The sequence below is a fragment of the Psammomys obesus genome, unplaced genomic scaffold (genome assembly GCF_907164565.1).
Source record: "Psammomys obesus unplaced genomic scaffold, mPsaObe1.curated_primary_1811, whole genome shotgun sequence".
NCBI classification, from domain to species: domain Eukaryota; kingdom Metazoa; phylum Chordata; class Mammalia; order Rodentia; family Muridae; genus Psammomys; species Psammomys obesus.
The window spans coordinates 41,602,644-41,616,822 of record NW_026587216.1 but is presented as its reverse complement, the minus strand read 5'-3'; the positions used below and the strand labels follow the sequence as shown (position 1 = coordinate 41,616,822).

At 43.2% G+C, this 14,179-nt stretch overlaps 1 protein-coding gene across 2 annotated transcripts; it reads left to right on the top strand.

The window, feature by feature from the left end:
• The first annotated feature begins 651 nt into the window (after positions 1 to 651).
• Positions 652 to 8,535, top strand: Pdp1 (pyruvate dehydrogenase phosphatase catalytic subunit 1). Of its 2 annotated transcripts, none has more exons than XM_055603247.1 (2): positions 652 to 737; positions 4,492 to 8,535. In XM_055603247.1, the coding sequence occupies exon 2, from the start codon at positions 4,536 to 4,538 to the stop codon at positions 6,150 to 6,152; it is 1,617 nt and encodes a 538-aa protein (XP_055459222.1). In that variant the 5' UTR covers positions 652 to 737; positions 4,492 to 4,535; the 3' UTR covers positions 6,153 to 8,535. The 2 variants fall into 2 exon arrangements, with proteins under 2 accessions (XP_055459222.1, XP_055459221.1); XM_055603246.1 differs by lacking the exon at positions 652 to 737 and adding an exon at positions 1,068 to 1,388.
• Positions 8,536 to 14,179: the final 5,644 nt, after the last annotated feature.

Sequence of the window (14,179 nt, the reverse complement as noted above, 5' to 3'; positions counted from 1 at the left end):
TCTCGCTGTCGTACACAGCTGCGCCCTAGCCCTGGGACACCGAGAACAACGGGAAACACAATACAACTTAAAGCCCCTAAGCTCAGCAACTTGGCCTGGAATGAATGAAGCGAGTCACGTCCGAGGTCCTCCGCCACCCCTCACTTGACAGCCCGGGGCGGTTAGAGGCGCGGCGCTCAGATCAGCCGAGCGCACCCCCCGAGCCCCGCGGGGGTCACAGGCTCTCGCTGAAACCCGCCTTCCGAGGAGCAACCGGCTCCAGAGGCGCCGCGCGCGCCGCGATGCTGGAGGCCGCCCAGGTCCACCCTCCTCCGTGAGCCCGCGCAGCCAACCCCAGCAGAGCGGCCCACCCTCCCCAGCGACGGGGCGTGGCCGCGGAGCGCGCGCACGCGTGGAGCCAGGAGGCGGCCCCCGCCGATTGGGCGGGATTGTCTGACCCCCGTGACGTCACAAAGCCGGCGGGGAGGGCGCCCTCTTCCGCCCCTGTTCCTCGGGTCCGGGCCCGGCTCCCCGGTCCCGCCCACCCGCCGTCGCGCAGCCAATCGGACGGCGGACAGCGCACGGGCGGACGCGGGGCGGGGCAGGGTGGTGGCCCGGCGCGGCAGGGGCGCGGAGTGGGCGGGCCTGGGCCGTGCAGCCGCGCGCCGGGGAGCTGCGCGGTGCAGAGGGAAGGACGCGCGCGGAGGGGTGCGGCCGCCACCCGAGGCAGGACGGCAGCGGGTGCTCAGCGGGGCCCGGTTCGTATCCCCGTGCGGCGATGCCGAGTCGCGAGGGGGCGTCAGGGCGGCGAAGCGGAGGGCGCGCGTGGGGGGCGACCGCGGGTTAGAGGGCCGGGTGCGCGCGGGGCCTCGGTCCAGACGAGCTGCCGCGGGCCCCGGGCGGCCCCGAGCTGTCAGCGCGCGGGGCGCCCTCTGGGTCCCGCGGACACGCGTGGCCGCGCCGTGGCTCGCTGTCTGCGGAAGCGGGCGCCGCGTGGGGCCGGGCGGGCCTGAAGATGCTGCCGTGCGCCCGAGGGCGCGGCGCGCCGGCTGCATGGAGCGGCCGCGGCGCTCCGGGCCGCGCTCCGGCAGTCCCCCGCCCGGGGCCGTGACGCCGCCTCGCTGGCTGGGTGGGTTTGTTTGGTTCCTCTTCTCCCCTCCCCTCGCTCCCCCCTCGGCTCTCTCCTCCCCTCCCGGCCCATTCACTGGGCTGCGGCGAGACCTCGCCCCTCCTCCGCGCCCGCCTCCCCGCCGCCGCCGCCTCCTCTTAATTGAGCATCTCTGCCTTGCTTTCAATGGGCCGCTGCTGCTGTCGCTGCTGCTCTCCTTCTCCGCGCGGGTTGTGGATGTTGTCGGCTCCGTGTTGTGATGACGGGAGAATGTGTGTGTGTCCCGGGCCCAGACGGATTGGTAGGTAATTCATAACTACCTGTGTTGGGTTCCCCAGGAAGAGGGGTGCCTGGTCTTGTGTATGGATGGATGGTTCTCATGGAATTTAGGAGTGAGATGGGAAAAGGGAGACAAGGGCGCTCTGGACCGGGAGAATTTCTTTGAGATCTTAGTAAGTGCCTTTTTTCTGGTAGGGACGAACGAAACTGATCAAACAAGTGCCGTGTGGTGCTTTGCGTCTTAAGGATAATGGTTTCTTCGTTCTTGTAGATACTGAGCTTTGAAATGCCTAGCCAGGCATTTCCAGAAAATGCTGGAAAACACCAGTCTTCATGCAGGGAGTTTCATGCAATCAGATTACATAAACGTAGGTTCTGATAGATGGAATGACTAGTGTGTTATTTATGTTCATTTGCGTTACAATCTTTGCAAGGCCAAAAAGCTCCAGAGTAGGTGCACGGGTGACATTTTCTAATTGATTTGGTCCATAGGTTTATTGATGAAGTGGAATAATTTCTTGGCACAGGCTTTGCCCAGCACATCAGAAGGAATGGATGGGGTTCTCTCTGCTTCTGGTTACAGCACATCTTTTTATTACTCACTGGCAGTATCGGCCAATTCTTACCAAGACTGAGATGCTGCATACAATGTTGCCTGGTCTGGGCCATGATGTTGTACGAACTTAAAAAGAAAGAAAGAATCTGAGATTGCTCCAGTTTACCAACAACTACCTTGATACTCTTTCTGCCTAATCAGGAGGCTTCTGTTTTGTTAATTTAGCAAGTTTATCAGGATTTTACAGAGATTTTTTTTTTTTAATTACAGGATGTTTAGAAGGGTATTAAGAATATTTCATTACACATCATGTCAAAGCATATAATAGAAGATTGACTTGTAACTGTTTCTGCTCTGATGGAGAGGAGATACTATTGGTACTGACCAGATAGAATGCTTACTAATTACAGATCAGGCTTTCATGAATTCAACTTCCCTGAGAATATGCCTTTTAAAAACCTGTTAGGAGCTTAAGAATTGGGATGCAGTCATATGCTAAGCTTTGAATAACTGAAAGGTACAGTTGAAAAAAAAATCATTCACTCTCTCTATTTTGGCTTTTAATCTGAAATACTTTTGCTGTGAAGAAAAAAAGTGTAGAGCGCTTGAATTTAAATATTCGGAGCACCTGCTGCATGAAGCTCTTTTACAACCAGATGTCATTCATTTTTAATTTACTTTAAAAGCAGACAGTCTGTGAAAGCTACAGGAACTTAAGGAAAGGGATAGGCTCTTACCATCTCCCAGCTCTCACATTAAGTTTTAAAGTAATACAAACTTACAGATGTGGCGCAAAGCTTTCGCATGTCTCCTGGCTCAGACATGTTCTCTTAACCTTTGGATGACTTTCAGGTACTCAGTGTGAACTGCTGTTTAGGTGGTTAGTCCTGGTAAATTTTTGTTGTTAGAGGATGTCTTTTTCCATCCCAGAAGGCTTACTTGTGGAATCTAGTCCCGTCTGTTGTGTCTCTTTTCTTTAGAAACAGGTCTCTTCTTGGCTAGTCCGGTACTTTACGACCTGCGAAAGACATTCTGACCAGCTGATGTATTTTGGTGCGCTCCACAGAAGCAGACACCAATGTGAATTTTCAGTGTTTGGTTTTCTTCCCTCGTTTTTACTTTTTACTTCCTCAATTACCCACCGAAAAGTATGTGAAAATTACTTAATAATACAACTACCACTGCACTGCGATATTTAAAATTCTTTCCTTAGTAGATTCAGCTTTTGGGAAAAAAAGTTGATAATAAGATTTGTTTATTTAAAGCATTGTAAAGTCTGTTTCTTGTAGTTTAAATGAATACTTGAGACAATATTTTAGGAATTCAGAGAAAATGTGTTAATGAAGATTCCTTTTTCTTGTATGCATTATTTGAAATAGATATATGTTCCCTTAAGTTTTCTAGATAAATGCCTATTATAAAATACTGTTTTGAGGATACTCATAATGCTATATTGTTTCAATCTAAACCTTGGGATTAATTTATGGGTTTTTGTTGTTGTTTCCTATAACAAGTAGGTAGCTGTTTTTAACCAAAAGAGAAAAACATTTCCAGAGGAGTGAATAGGGATCTCTAGTAGATTAAATAATATTTCCATAACCTACTTTTATGACAGCTAAGCAAGGGAAATGATAGCAGGTTAATTATCTGAAACAGGAATTGCTTTGTTACCAAAACCAGTTTTATATCTGCAAGAATACTTAAAATTTTTCAATCACAAATGGCACAGCAAAAGTCAGCAATGAATCAATAAATCCTGCATTTGATTTCAAAGCCTCAATACATCAAGCATTAAAAGCATGAATTCTGAAGAGGCCTTAGAGTATCTGATCCATGTAGTCAGTTAAGTTTAGTGGGAAGAGTCCCAGAGAGGTGACCTGTGTTTTCAGGATCATTTGGTGAACAGCAGACCTAGCCCCCTTCAGCTTGCTAAGCTGGCACAGTGGTATAGAGAAGGGAGCTTAAGGAGACTATCCACTGAGGTGCAGAAATGCTGGACTTTCTGCTTTAATTTTGTCACGTGGAAAGTGTTCTATAGAAGTTAAAATGAACTTTGTGTTAATATAGAGGTATATTTATGTAACTCACTGGTGATGAATAAATACGAATTTGTTGAGGATATGTTCGGTGATAGCCATGTGTAGTTACATGCCAGCAGCTGACCACAGGCTAAGGAACGGGTCTTCATAAATGTTAGCAGTAGCTGCAAATGGGAAATCTAAGGCCCCTTTTAAAAACCATAGAGAAGGAGAATAGGGATTGGGCAGGTAGGCTGCTGCGGCACAGTGTTACATAACGTCCTGCTCCGCTTTCTCCAGCCAGATACGTGTGCGTGCTGAACAGTTGTGCTGCACCCGGAGCTGCAAAGGAAAGAGGGGCCCAGTGTAGTTCAGCCCTAGGGTCGTGAGTGGCCGAGAGTTTTAGTTACCATACAACACCCTGTAGAAATTCCCTAGGATCGGGAGTTTTCATGTAAATTCCTTTAGAAAGTATTTTCAATAAAGCAGAGTTTGTCAGATAATCCAGAGTGTAACTTCTCTTTGTGTGTCTGTCTTAACTTGCTCTCTAGGAATCCCAGTCAGAACGTCCAGTCTGCCCCTGTTCTCTGATGTCATGCCAGCACCAACTCAACTGTTTTTCCCTCTCATCCGTAACTGTGAGCTGAGCAGAGTCTATGGCACTGCCTGTTACTGCCACCACAAGCACCTCTGCTGTTCGCCTCCGTACGTCCCTCAGGCTCGTCTGAGGTACACGCCCCATCCAGCGTATGCCACCTTTTGTAGGCCGAGGGAGAGCTGGTGGCAGTGTACTCAAGGAAGGAGATATGCTTCTACACCACAGAAATTTTACCTCACACCCCCACAAGTCAACAGCATCCTGAAAGCCAATGAATACAGTTTCAAAGTGCCGGAATTTGATGGCAAAAATGTCAGCTCCGTTCTTGGATTTGACAGCAATCAGCTGCCCGCAAATGCACCCATCGAGGACCGGAGAAGTGCAGCTACCTGCTTGCAGACCAGAGGGATGCTCCTGGGCGTGTTTGATGGTCACGCGGGCTGTGCTTGTTCGCAGGCAGTCAGTGAAAGACTCTTCTATTATATTGCTGTTTCCTTGTTACCCCATGAGACTTTGCTAGAAATTGAGAATGCGGTGGAGAGTGGCCGTGCCCTGCTTCCTATCCTTCAGTGGCACAAGCACCCCAATGATTACTTCAGCAAGGAGGCGTCCAAGTTGTACTTCAACAGCTTGAGGACTTACTGGCAAGAGCTTATAGACCTCAACACTGGAGAGTCAGCTGATATTGATGTTAAGGAGGCTTTAATTAATGCTTTCAAGAGACTTGACAACGACATTTCCTTGGAGGCTCAAGTCGGTGATCCTAATTCTTTTCTCAATTACCTGGTGCTCCGGGTGGCCTTTTCTGGGGCTACAGCTTGTGTGGCCCACGTAGATGGAGTTGACCTCCATGTGGCTAACACTGGTGACAGTAGAGCCATGCTAGGTGTGCAAGAAGAAGATGGCTCTTGGTCAGCGATCACACTCTCTAATGACCACAATGCTCAGAACGAAAGAGAACTAGAACGTCTGAAACTGGAACACCCAAAGAATGAGGCCAAGAGCGTGGTAAAGCAGGATCGGCTGCTTGGCTTGCTGATGCCTTTTAGGGCTTTTGGAGATGTCAAGTTCAAATGGAGCATTGACCTTCAAAAGAGAGTGATAGAGTCTGGCCCAGACCAGTTGAATGACAATGAATATACCAAGTTTATCCCTCCTAACTATCATACACCTCCTTATCTCACAGCTGAGCCAGAGGTAACTTATCACCGGTTAAGGCCACAGGATAAATTCCTAGTGTTGGCGACTGATGGGTTGTGGGAGACCATGCATAGACAGGATGTGGTTAGGATTGTGGGTGAGTACTTAACTGGCATGCATCACCAACAGCCAATAGCTGTAGGTGGGTACAAGGTGACTCTGGGACAGATGCACGGCCTTTTAACAGAGAGGAGAGCAAAGATGTCGTCAGTCTTTGAGGATCAGAATGCAGCAACCCACCTCATTCGCCATGCAGTAGGCAACAATGAGTTCGGAGCTGTCGATCATGAACGACTCTCTAAAATGCTTAGTCTTCCTGAAGAGCTTGCTCGGATGTACAGAGATGACATTACAATCATTGTAGTTCAGTTCAATTCTCATGTCGTAGGGGCATATCAAAACCAGGAACAGTGATGTTACCCTGGCAGTTCTCCAGTTGGAAGGGCAGATCAACATTTGAAAGAGACTAAGAGTAAATATTCCAGTGGTTCATTCTAAACACTTCACATTGATACCCTAGCTAGCCCAGTATTCCAGATTGACTGTGCAACATGAGAGCATTATGATTGTCTGTCTTATCCTGTTGGACCTTGAGGTACCTGCACTGGAGGCATCGTGGTTCCTTACCGCAGGTGTCTTGTAAACAGTGACTTAAGAATGTGAAGATTGGCAGATAAGGTCAAATGCAAGGATCTTTCTGGGAATATTAGCAAAGGCAAAAAAAAAAAGCCATTACCATCCCCATCTGCAGATTCCCTCCATCATAAGGATCTAATGTTCATGAGAATATTTAGTTACTGCATGATTTTTTTTTTCTTTTTTTAGATAAACAGTCCATGTACTATTCACATACATTTATTTTAGCCTGAAGTATTTTTTTGGGTCCATTGTTTTAAGCCATAAGTGACCATGAACCAATAAATCTGGGTTTGTAAGTTTTTGTGCAATTAAAATATGTTTTCAAATGGAAAAAATTATAAACTGCTCTTCCTTCCTCATTCATGATTTTCTCAGTGTAACTGAGATATTTTGTTTTGCTACTCCTAAAAGACAATAAAGGTTCCTAGTTTATGTATCTTTCTAGTGTTCTAGTAAATGTTACCTAAAGGGAAAATGTGCTTTTCCAGTTTGTATTCATGAAAAGCTTTATTTAGTTTGAAATAAAGATACTCAGAATGAAAAGAGACTGCTCTGTTTAATTCTTGTCACCTGTAGCTACCAGCATGTCACTGTTCTGTAGTCCCCAAAATCTTGGCAAGCTGTGTGTGTGGTTGGTAAACAAACGGCTGCTGAGAAATTATGTTTCTTTATTTGTGATAGGAGTTTCATGAATTTTGGAACTTTAGGAATAACATGTAATAAGTTTAAATATCAATTTGAGTAGTAAGATTTTAATATATTTGAGAACATTTTTTGTTTGTCCCCACTTAAGTCAATAAAATAATTGGATTTAAATTATTAAATGCTTTAAACATACTGTGGCTTGTAAATATGTGTTAAGATACATACCTGAGAAACTTTAAATAGTAACCTGTGCATGCCTGATAGAGAACGCTTAGTAGCGTCAAGTGTTTGCAGCAGTTTCCATGATTACCTGCAGTCCTTTCTAATACTGTCTTAAAGTAAATGAAAATAAATAGATTCAAGTAGGCTTTTTAGGAGTTTATTTGATATACACCAAATGATAGTTTTGTTCCTGCATTCAGTGGTGATCTCTGTATAGCTGTGCATATGTTCCCATCACTTATTCACTATTTAAAAAAAGCTATGACTTTGTTTAAAATTCACATAAAATTTTATACAAAACATGATTAGTCTTTGTTGTGTAATTAGTTGCGAATATAAGAATCTTTTCAGAATTCTGTAGGATATGAACTATGTGTTCAAGGACTGTGAATTGTGAATCCTAAGTCAATATATATGGCAGTATTGGCTGCAAACTTAGGTCCAAATAAAAGCAGACTCAGGAAGATTGCATCTCAGAACATCATAGAATTTGTTTTCTGAAGTAGTTTCTGGGTTTGTTTTTCTAAATCAACTTTTTAAATGCCACTTTTTATTTTGGAGGGGGGAAGACTTACATACTTCTAAATCGGGACATCGAGGATGAAAATGTATACTACGGCATGAAACCCATTTTTAGGACTGTTTGGAATTGCTTTTGGAGAGTTGTATTACATGCTGACTAATGTCGTGTCTCAGTGTAATACAGAGAGAATCAAGTTTGCTCTCTGTGCTTGTGAAAAGACAGCAATCCTTATTCCCCAAGAAGTTTTATTTACAGTCTGAAAGCCAGCCAACTTGTATAGAAATGAGAATGTGATGTCCAAATAAAAATAACTGGTTATTCAAAAACTTTTAGGTACTGTTACTTAAAAGCAGTTGTGACTTTATTGTAACTTGTCATAATTGTGACATGTCTAGAAGTAAAGTCAGTTTGTGTAAATTTTCATGAAATTTAGTCTTAACCTTGTTTCATTTATACTTTGTTACATGTGTTCAATTTCTGTATTTATATTTAGTCAGTGCTTCATGTTACATGTAATATGCCCTGAACTACTTAAAAAGGAATGGTGGTACCATGCTTGGTTCAAAGGCTGTCGACGGTGAGAGAAATGCCCACAGTGAATTAAAACTTTACATCTGCTTCCTGAGAGGCCTGCCTGAGTTTTTAATAATAGTAGCATTTACTGTATGCCTTCTATGGGTAGTAGGTTGCATTTAACTTTAGGAGCCAATAAATAAATAGCATTGAAATGATTTAAGTGCAGTTATAATTTATATTTAATAAAATAAAAAGGCTTTACATTTATGTGAAATCTGGCTGTCAGTATCCATAAAGGAGGACTTTGCTGTTATACCAGAAAGTGACTTCCTGTTCCATTCTAGGTAACCTTTCCAGACAGAGGCAGGATAGTGCAACTGTTCTAGACCTTGATATAATTGAAGTTGAGTACTCTTCTGTGTTGCTTTTTTTTTTTTTTAAAGACTTATGCTGAATGTTTTCATGGGTTCCTTTTTTTGATGAATACCCATCCCCTGGTATGGATAGACCGCCTAATTGTTGAAGTAATTTTTCAACTTTGCCCATTCTCTGTTGAATAAGTCTCCTTTTAAGCTCGTTTTCTGATGGATGGTTTCTTAGGACTACTATTTGGTTAGGGTGCAGCTGCACCTTTACAAATGAAAATGCAGGTGAGCTTTATAGACCCTAATAACCTCAATGGGAAGGAGCCTGTTTTAATGCTCTAACCCTGAAATTAGAAGACACAAATTTTACACGGTAAAAAGTTTGGAGAGTCTTTGGCTGTTGGCCTCTCTACATTTCTCCCACCAAGAAATTTATGTTCATTAACTCATTAAATGGCTCTCTTATGGGGCTGGAGAGATGGCTCCGTGGTTAAGAGCACAGTCTGGTTCAGTGCCCAGCGCCCACATGGCAGCTCGCAACTGTCTGTACCACCAATTCCGAGGGATCTGACACCTTCACGCATAAAATGAATTATTAAAAAAGTGGCTCTCTTATGAAAGCAAGATAAGTTGTGTCAGTCATTGTTGCTAGGAATGAAGGAAGAAAGATAGCGAAGAGGTAACTATCATGACAGGGATTGGGTGACAAACTGGTATTTTCTGCATTTGTCGCAGTACTGGGGACTGGACCTAAGCCCTCTGATGTGTTGGGTCGGTGCTCTATCACTGAGCCATTTCTCTAGCCCTCCTTTTGCTTTTTTGATTAGTACATATTTCACTATTTGATAAATTGATACATTATATAATACACCTTGATTTTGACACAGGTTCTTCCCAAGAAGCCCAGGCAGGTCTTGAATGTTCAAATCTGCTCTACCTTTCTGAGTACCTAGAGTAACAGGTCTGTACCACCAGGCCCGATCCTGTTTTGGTAAATAAGGCTAACACTGCTTGAATGGAGCTTCCCTGGTTACCAGACAACACATGCCTGAATTTGGCTTATTGGCTTTGTCCCTGAGTATAGAAAGAAGGTCTCAGAAGTTGCTCAATACTTACGACCTTTTTTCATAAATAACACTTGATACTCTGGAATTTTTTCAGATTTGCAAATTCAATCTTGTTAAATTGGTGCAGTGCTATAACCACTTCCTGGAAGAGCTAAATGACTGAAGACAATGACATTGGAATTGACTCATTGTAGTACGGAGGTCATTTCCTTTGTGTGCAGAATTAATTTACTTTGAAAGCCAAACTTAATCCCACTAAAGCCTGCCTGTCTAGTTCTTAATACAATTTACCTTGGGTGAAATTTCCATTTTTCTGTAAACAAGACTCACATTACAAATCTTCAAAGTAAATATATCAAGAATGATGTTTATGTAATTAGTCTATGTTTTCGCCATTAATGATCATCCAGTGCACATATTTTAATAACCACATGATATGGAATATTCAGCCAGTGTAGAGGTACATAACTTTAGGTATCGAATTGTTGCAGTTTTTGAACTTTGTCCCATTCTTCCAAGGCAGCATTGGTGGGTTAATGCTTCTTCTTGGAGTCAGCACAATGTTGAAGAAAATTTATTCACTTCATTTTACATTAGAAATTGTATAACCATAAAGCCTACATGAACGTCAAGACTTCTATCTTGCTTTCCTCCATAAGAAGGCACTGAAGTCGGATGCAGGAGAATCAGGTTATTCTTACAACAGTCATTTCATTTGACAGTTCACAGTCAATATTTCTAACAAGTGAAATAAAAGACTTGATGCAAAGAACTAATGTTTAAAAAGAGAAGAAAGAAAAAGTGTACAAATCAACCCTTTTATGTTACCTACCCTCTCCCATTCCTAGGGAGGGGGCTTCCTAAACCAGGGAGAGGCCTAAAGGATTCAGTTACATAAGTCAGTCAGGGCCAAAACCTCAATTGAGCACAATCCCTTCCCCAGTAGAGCTTCACCACAGGGTCCTCATGCCTTACCCCACGCCACTGAATTTATCTGCAGCCCTTACAGCCCACCAAATGCCATCTAACTCACTACAGTGATGGGAAGTTAGTAAATATAGTCAGCCCCCAGAAGCCTCCAACCCTAGGCTCAAATGAGATACCAACAAGTGGAATAGCCAAAGACTTTTTAAATCTCATTTGCAGTGATTGATCAAGTTGTCTTCTCAAGGACAGGAACTGTTTGTCTGGCAGTGTTGGAGAGCCCAACCCAGTGGGTGGCAAGAATGCTAAAGAATGGTAAATATGACAAGAGTCCTGAAAAGAAAGTGAAAAGAGAATGTTAAAGTAGTGATTAGATGCTGTAATCAGGGCAGGGAGCGTCAGATCCTTGGGTACCCTGGATCTGTGACAGCCGTGAAAGCATAGCAGAAGAAAGCACTGTGCCCAACAGAGAGAAGAAAAGGAGATTTTAGAACACATTTTTAAGCCCTCACAAGAGGCTTCTATGTTTTATGCTATGGCAGCAACAGTTGAAACAGTAGTTAGCATGGCCATCTTGCCTTGGATTGTTAGGTAAGGAAAAAGGACAGTGTCTGAAGCAGGCCATATGGAAAGTGAGTGGATGTCCAGATGGACAGTTTTTCCAAAAGAACTTTGCTCAGAAGTTATTTTTCTCGCTGCAAACATGGGGATAGGTTAGGCAGCCTAATTTAGCTTGAGAAGAACAGAGACAGGATAATTAAGGCCCTGATGTGAGGAAAAACAGCTGTGAGACGAAGCAGACCGGAGAATGCAGACCATGCTGTCTGCAGTCATGTCTGGGTCTCTGCTGATCATGGATGCTCAGATGTCATCAGACAGAACTAGGAAGTGCCTTGGCCGGGCAGTTGTCACAGCAGTAACCACAGCTGTTTCTTGAGCACTTGCTTTGTGGCGAGCCCTGAGAAAAGTGTACGATGACATATTTTCATTTAATCCTGGTGCCAGTTACTCTGTGGCACCATAATCTCTTCTCTCGTTGGTCTCTTCCAGGGATCCAACTCTGCAGGCTGCACCCTTAGGGCTCAGTTGTGTCCCAATGCCATTTTCAGTTCAATCAATTGATCATACCAGCAGCTAGTCAGAGAGTTGGGTGATAAGGGATATTTCCTCTTTCCCTTCTAGCTAAGGGCTACAGTCCCAGCCTTAGCAAAACCCCTTATGGGATTCCAGGACTCACTGGTGTCAAGTAACACCCTTTCCCCCTACTGTCCTTTGAGCCTGAGGAGTTGGCATGGAAACCCTAGTTCTGTTACTTTCTGGGTGCCCCACCAATCTTTGTTCCCTCACCATTGCCCAAACCTCAGCAAGTAACCCATTTGAGCCATTTAGGGTAAAGCTGGTTTTGTGCCAACTTTGAGATGAGCTTGGGTACTGTATTCCCTATGAGCACATAAGGCTAGGTCAACTCACTGTGTATCACCCACCAAACAAACGGCTATGCTTCCAAGCCTGCCTTTCTCATCACCACACTGCCAAGCCTTGCCCCAGATCCAGAATGATGCCCTCATTATCAGGAAGATCCAAGGAGTCCTTGAGAAGCAAGGGCAAAAATCCACACGGGAAGAAGCAAAGCCTGAGGTAGCCCAGCAGTTAGTATAGCATGTAGGGAATGTGCCACCCACAAATAGGTGGAGCATGGCTGAGAATATACAGCAATTGTAGCTATATAGTTTGGAACCAGAAGTGGCTTCTCAGTAGTGTATTGCCGTGTCTAATTATTCAGATCCCAGTTCTCCATTTCATTTTTCGAAATGTACAGGGGCCAAGATCTGTGGCCTAGTCACTAAGGATAGCTGTTGAGGATAAAGGTGGCTAAGATAGAAGATCTGCCTTCAGGGAACTCAATTTATTTGGGAGGAAAACTGTGTTAAAGAATAATTACTTTTCTGTAATTAAGAAATTGAAACAAGTACATATTCCAGCCATATAGAAAAAAACAAACAAACAAACAAAAAAACTACTTTTGGCTGATGTGCTGCACGGTCAAAGTAGGCCTCAAAAAGTAAAGATAATTTCATTAGAGAGACTGATGCTTAAGCAGAGATTTGAAAGGTGACAAGAGGTTTGTCAAGCAGAAAAGGATTCAGGAATGGCATCCCCGGAAGAAGGAAGTAATTGCCTAAAGGCCTCACATATATACATGCTAGGCAAGTGTGCCACTACCAATACTCCTAGCTCTTAGATGCTACATTTAAATATCACATGCATTTTGTGAAAAGACTTTTAACCCCTATGAAAGGACTTCTAGAATATACAGAATGGAAAAAAGTTGTATAGTATGTTCTTTATGAGTTTGGTAATTCTTTTCATATAACATTTTTTTTCTGAGAAATGTTTGGGTCATAATACAAAGTTTCTTCTATTTATTTTGTATTTTGAGATTGTAATTATGTTTCTCTCTACTCTTCCCTCCTTCCAAGCCCTACCAGTACTCTTAACCACTGACCCAATACAAATTTAAATCTGGGTTCTGGGCATGAAAGAAAGCATGCAGTATGTGTAAGTCTGGCTTATTTTGTTAACAAAATGATGTCCAGCTCCATCAATTTTCTTACAAATATGATTTCATTTTTCTTGGTCTCATATTGTTCAAGCTGGTCTCAACATTGTTACATAGTTAAGTTCTCTCCAGAATGTTTTTTTTTTCTTTTCTTTTCTTTTTTTTTTTTTTTTTTTTTTTTTCTTATTCTGACTTTTCTTTTGCCAGGTCAAATGAAGGCGGTTCTAGTCTTCTATCTTACCCGGAAGTCCTCTTATTTCTCTTTTTCTTGTTTTAAAATAGCGATAGTTCCAGCTTCCCAGGGTTGTCAGTGAAAGAGAATTTCACCCAGGAGAAGCAGTGAGAGTCTAGCTCATGCCCACCAAGCCACCTTCACAATTGTCCATTTTTCCTAATTTGTCATTGTCAACCCTTGAGAGTCTGAGATTTCTTTAAAACTTAACATATAACATTTACAAATTAAAACACTCACCTAGTGTTAGTCAGTTCTTTTTAGAGAAACAGAAATGAGCAGTGTGGTTAGTACATACAATGTGAACAAGCCAAACATACCAGCATCCTCTTCCCCTGACCATAACTGCATGTTGATATCTGTCATCATAGAAATTAGGACGTAGACTTATACAGCAGCATATATTTTAGATTTACATATGTATGTTAGTTATTTGATCTGTTTTTACTGTGGTATAATAGTTCATTGTTAGACTGTGCTACAATTTGTGTATTCACTCGCGTTGGTGCAATGTTTCAGTTATTTCCAGTCACTGGCTCTTAAGAATAAAGGTCCTGTAAACAACCTTGCGTAAGTCTTGTTCTGGATACAACCTTTTGTTTCTCTTGCTACCTGCTTGAGAAAGAATAGTGTCATGGGGTAGAAGTACATTGAATTTTAGGAGAACTATAAAACTAGTCTCCCAAGTTTATATAAGCCATTGGATACCCCAAATGGCCATATTTAAGGGCTCTTTTTGCTCTGTGCT

Bases quoted from the DNA above. Each gene is read 5' to 3' on its own strand.
- Pdp1 (XM_055603246.1), top strand. From the start codon at position 1,274: ATGGGCCGCTGCTGCTGTCGCTGCTGCTCTCCTTCTCCGCGCGGGTTG. The intron at 1,389-4,491 runs GTAGGTAATTCA...CTTGCTCTCTAG, and splicing joins TCCCGGGCCCAGACGGATTG to GAATCCCAGTCAGAACGTCC.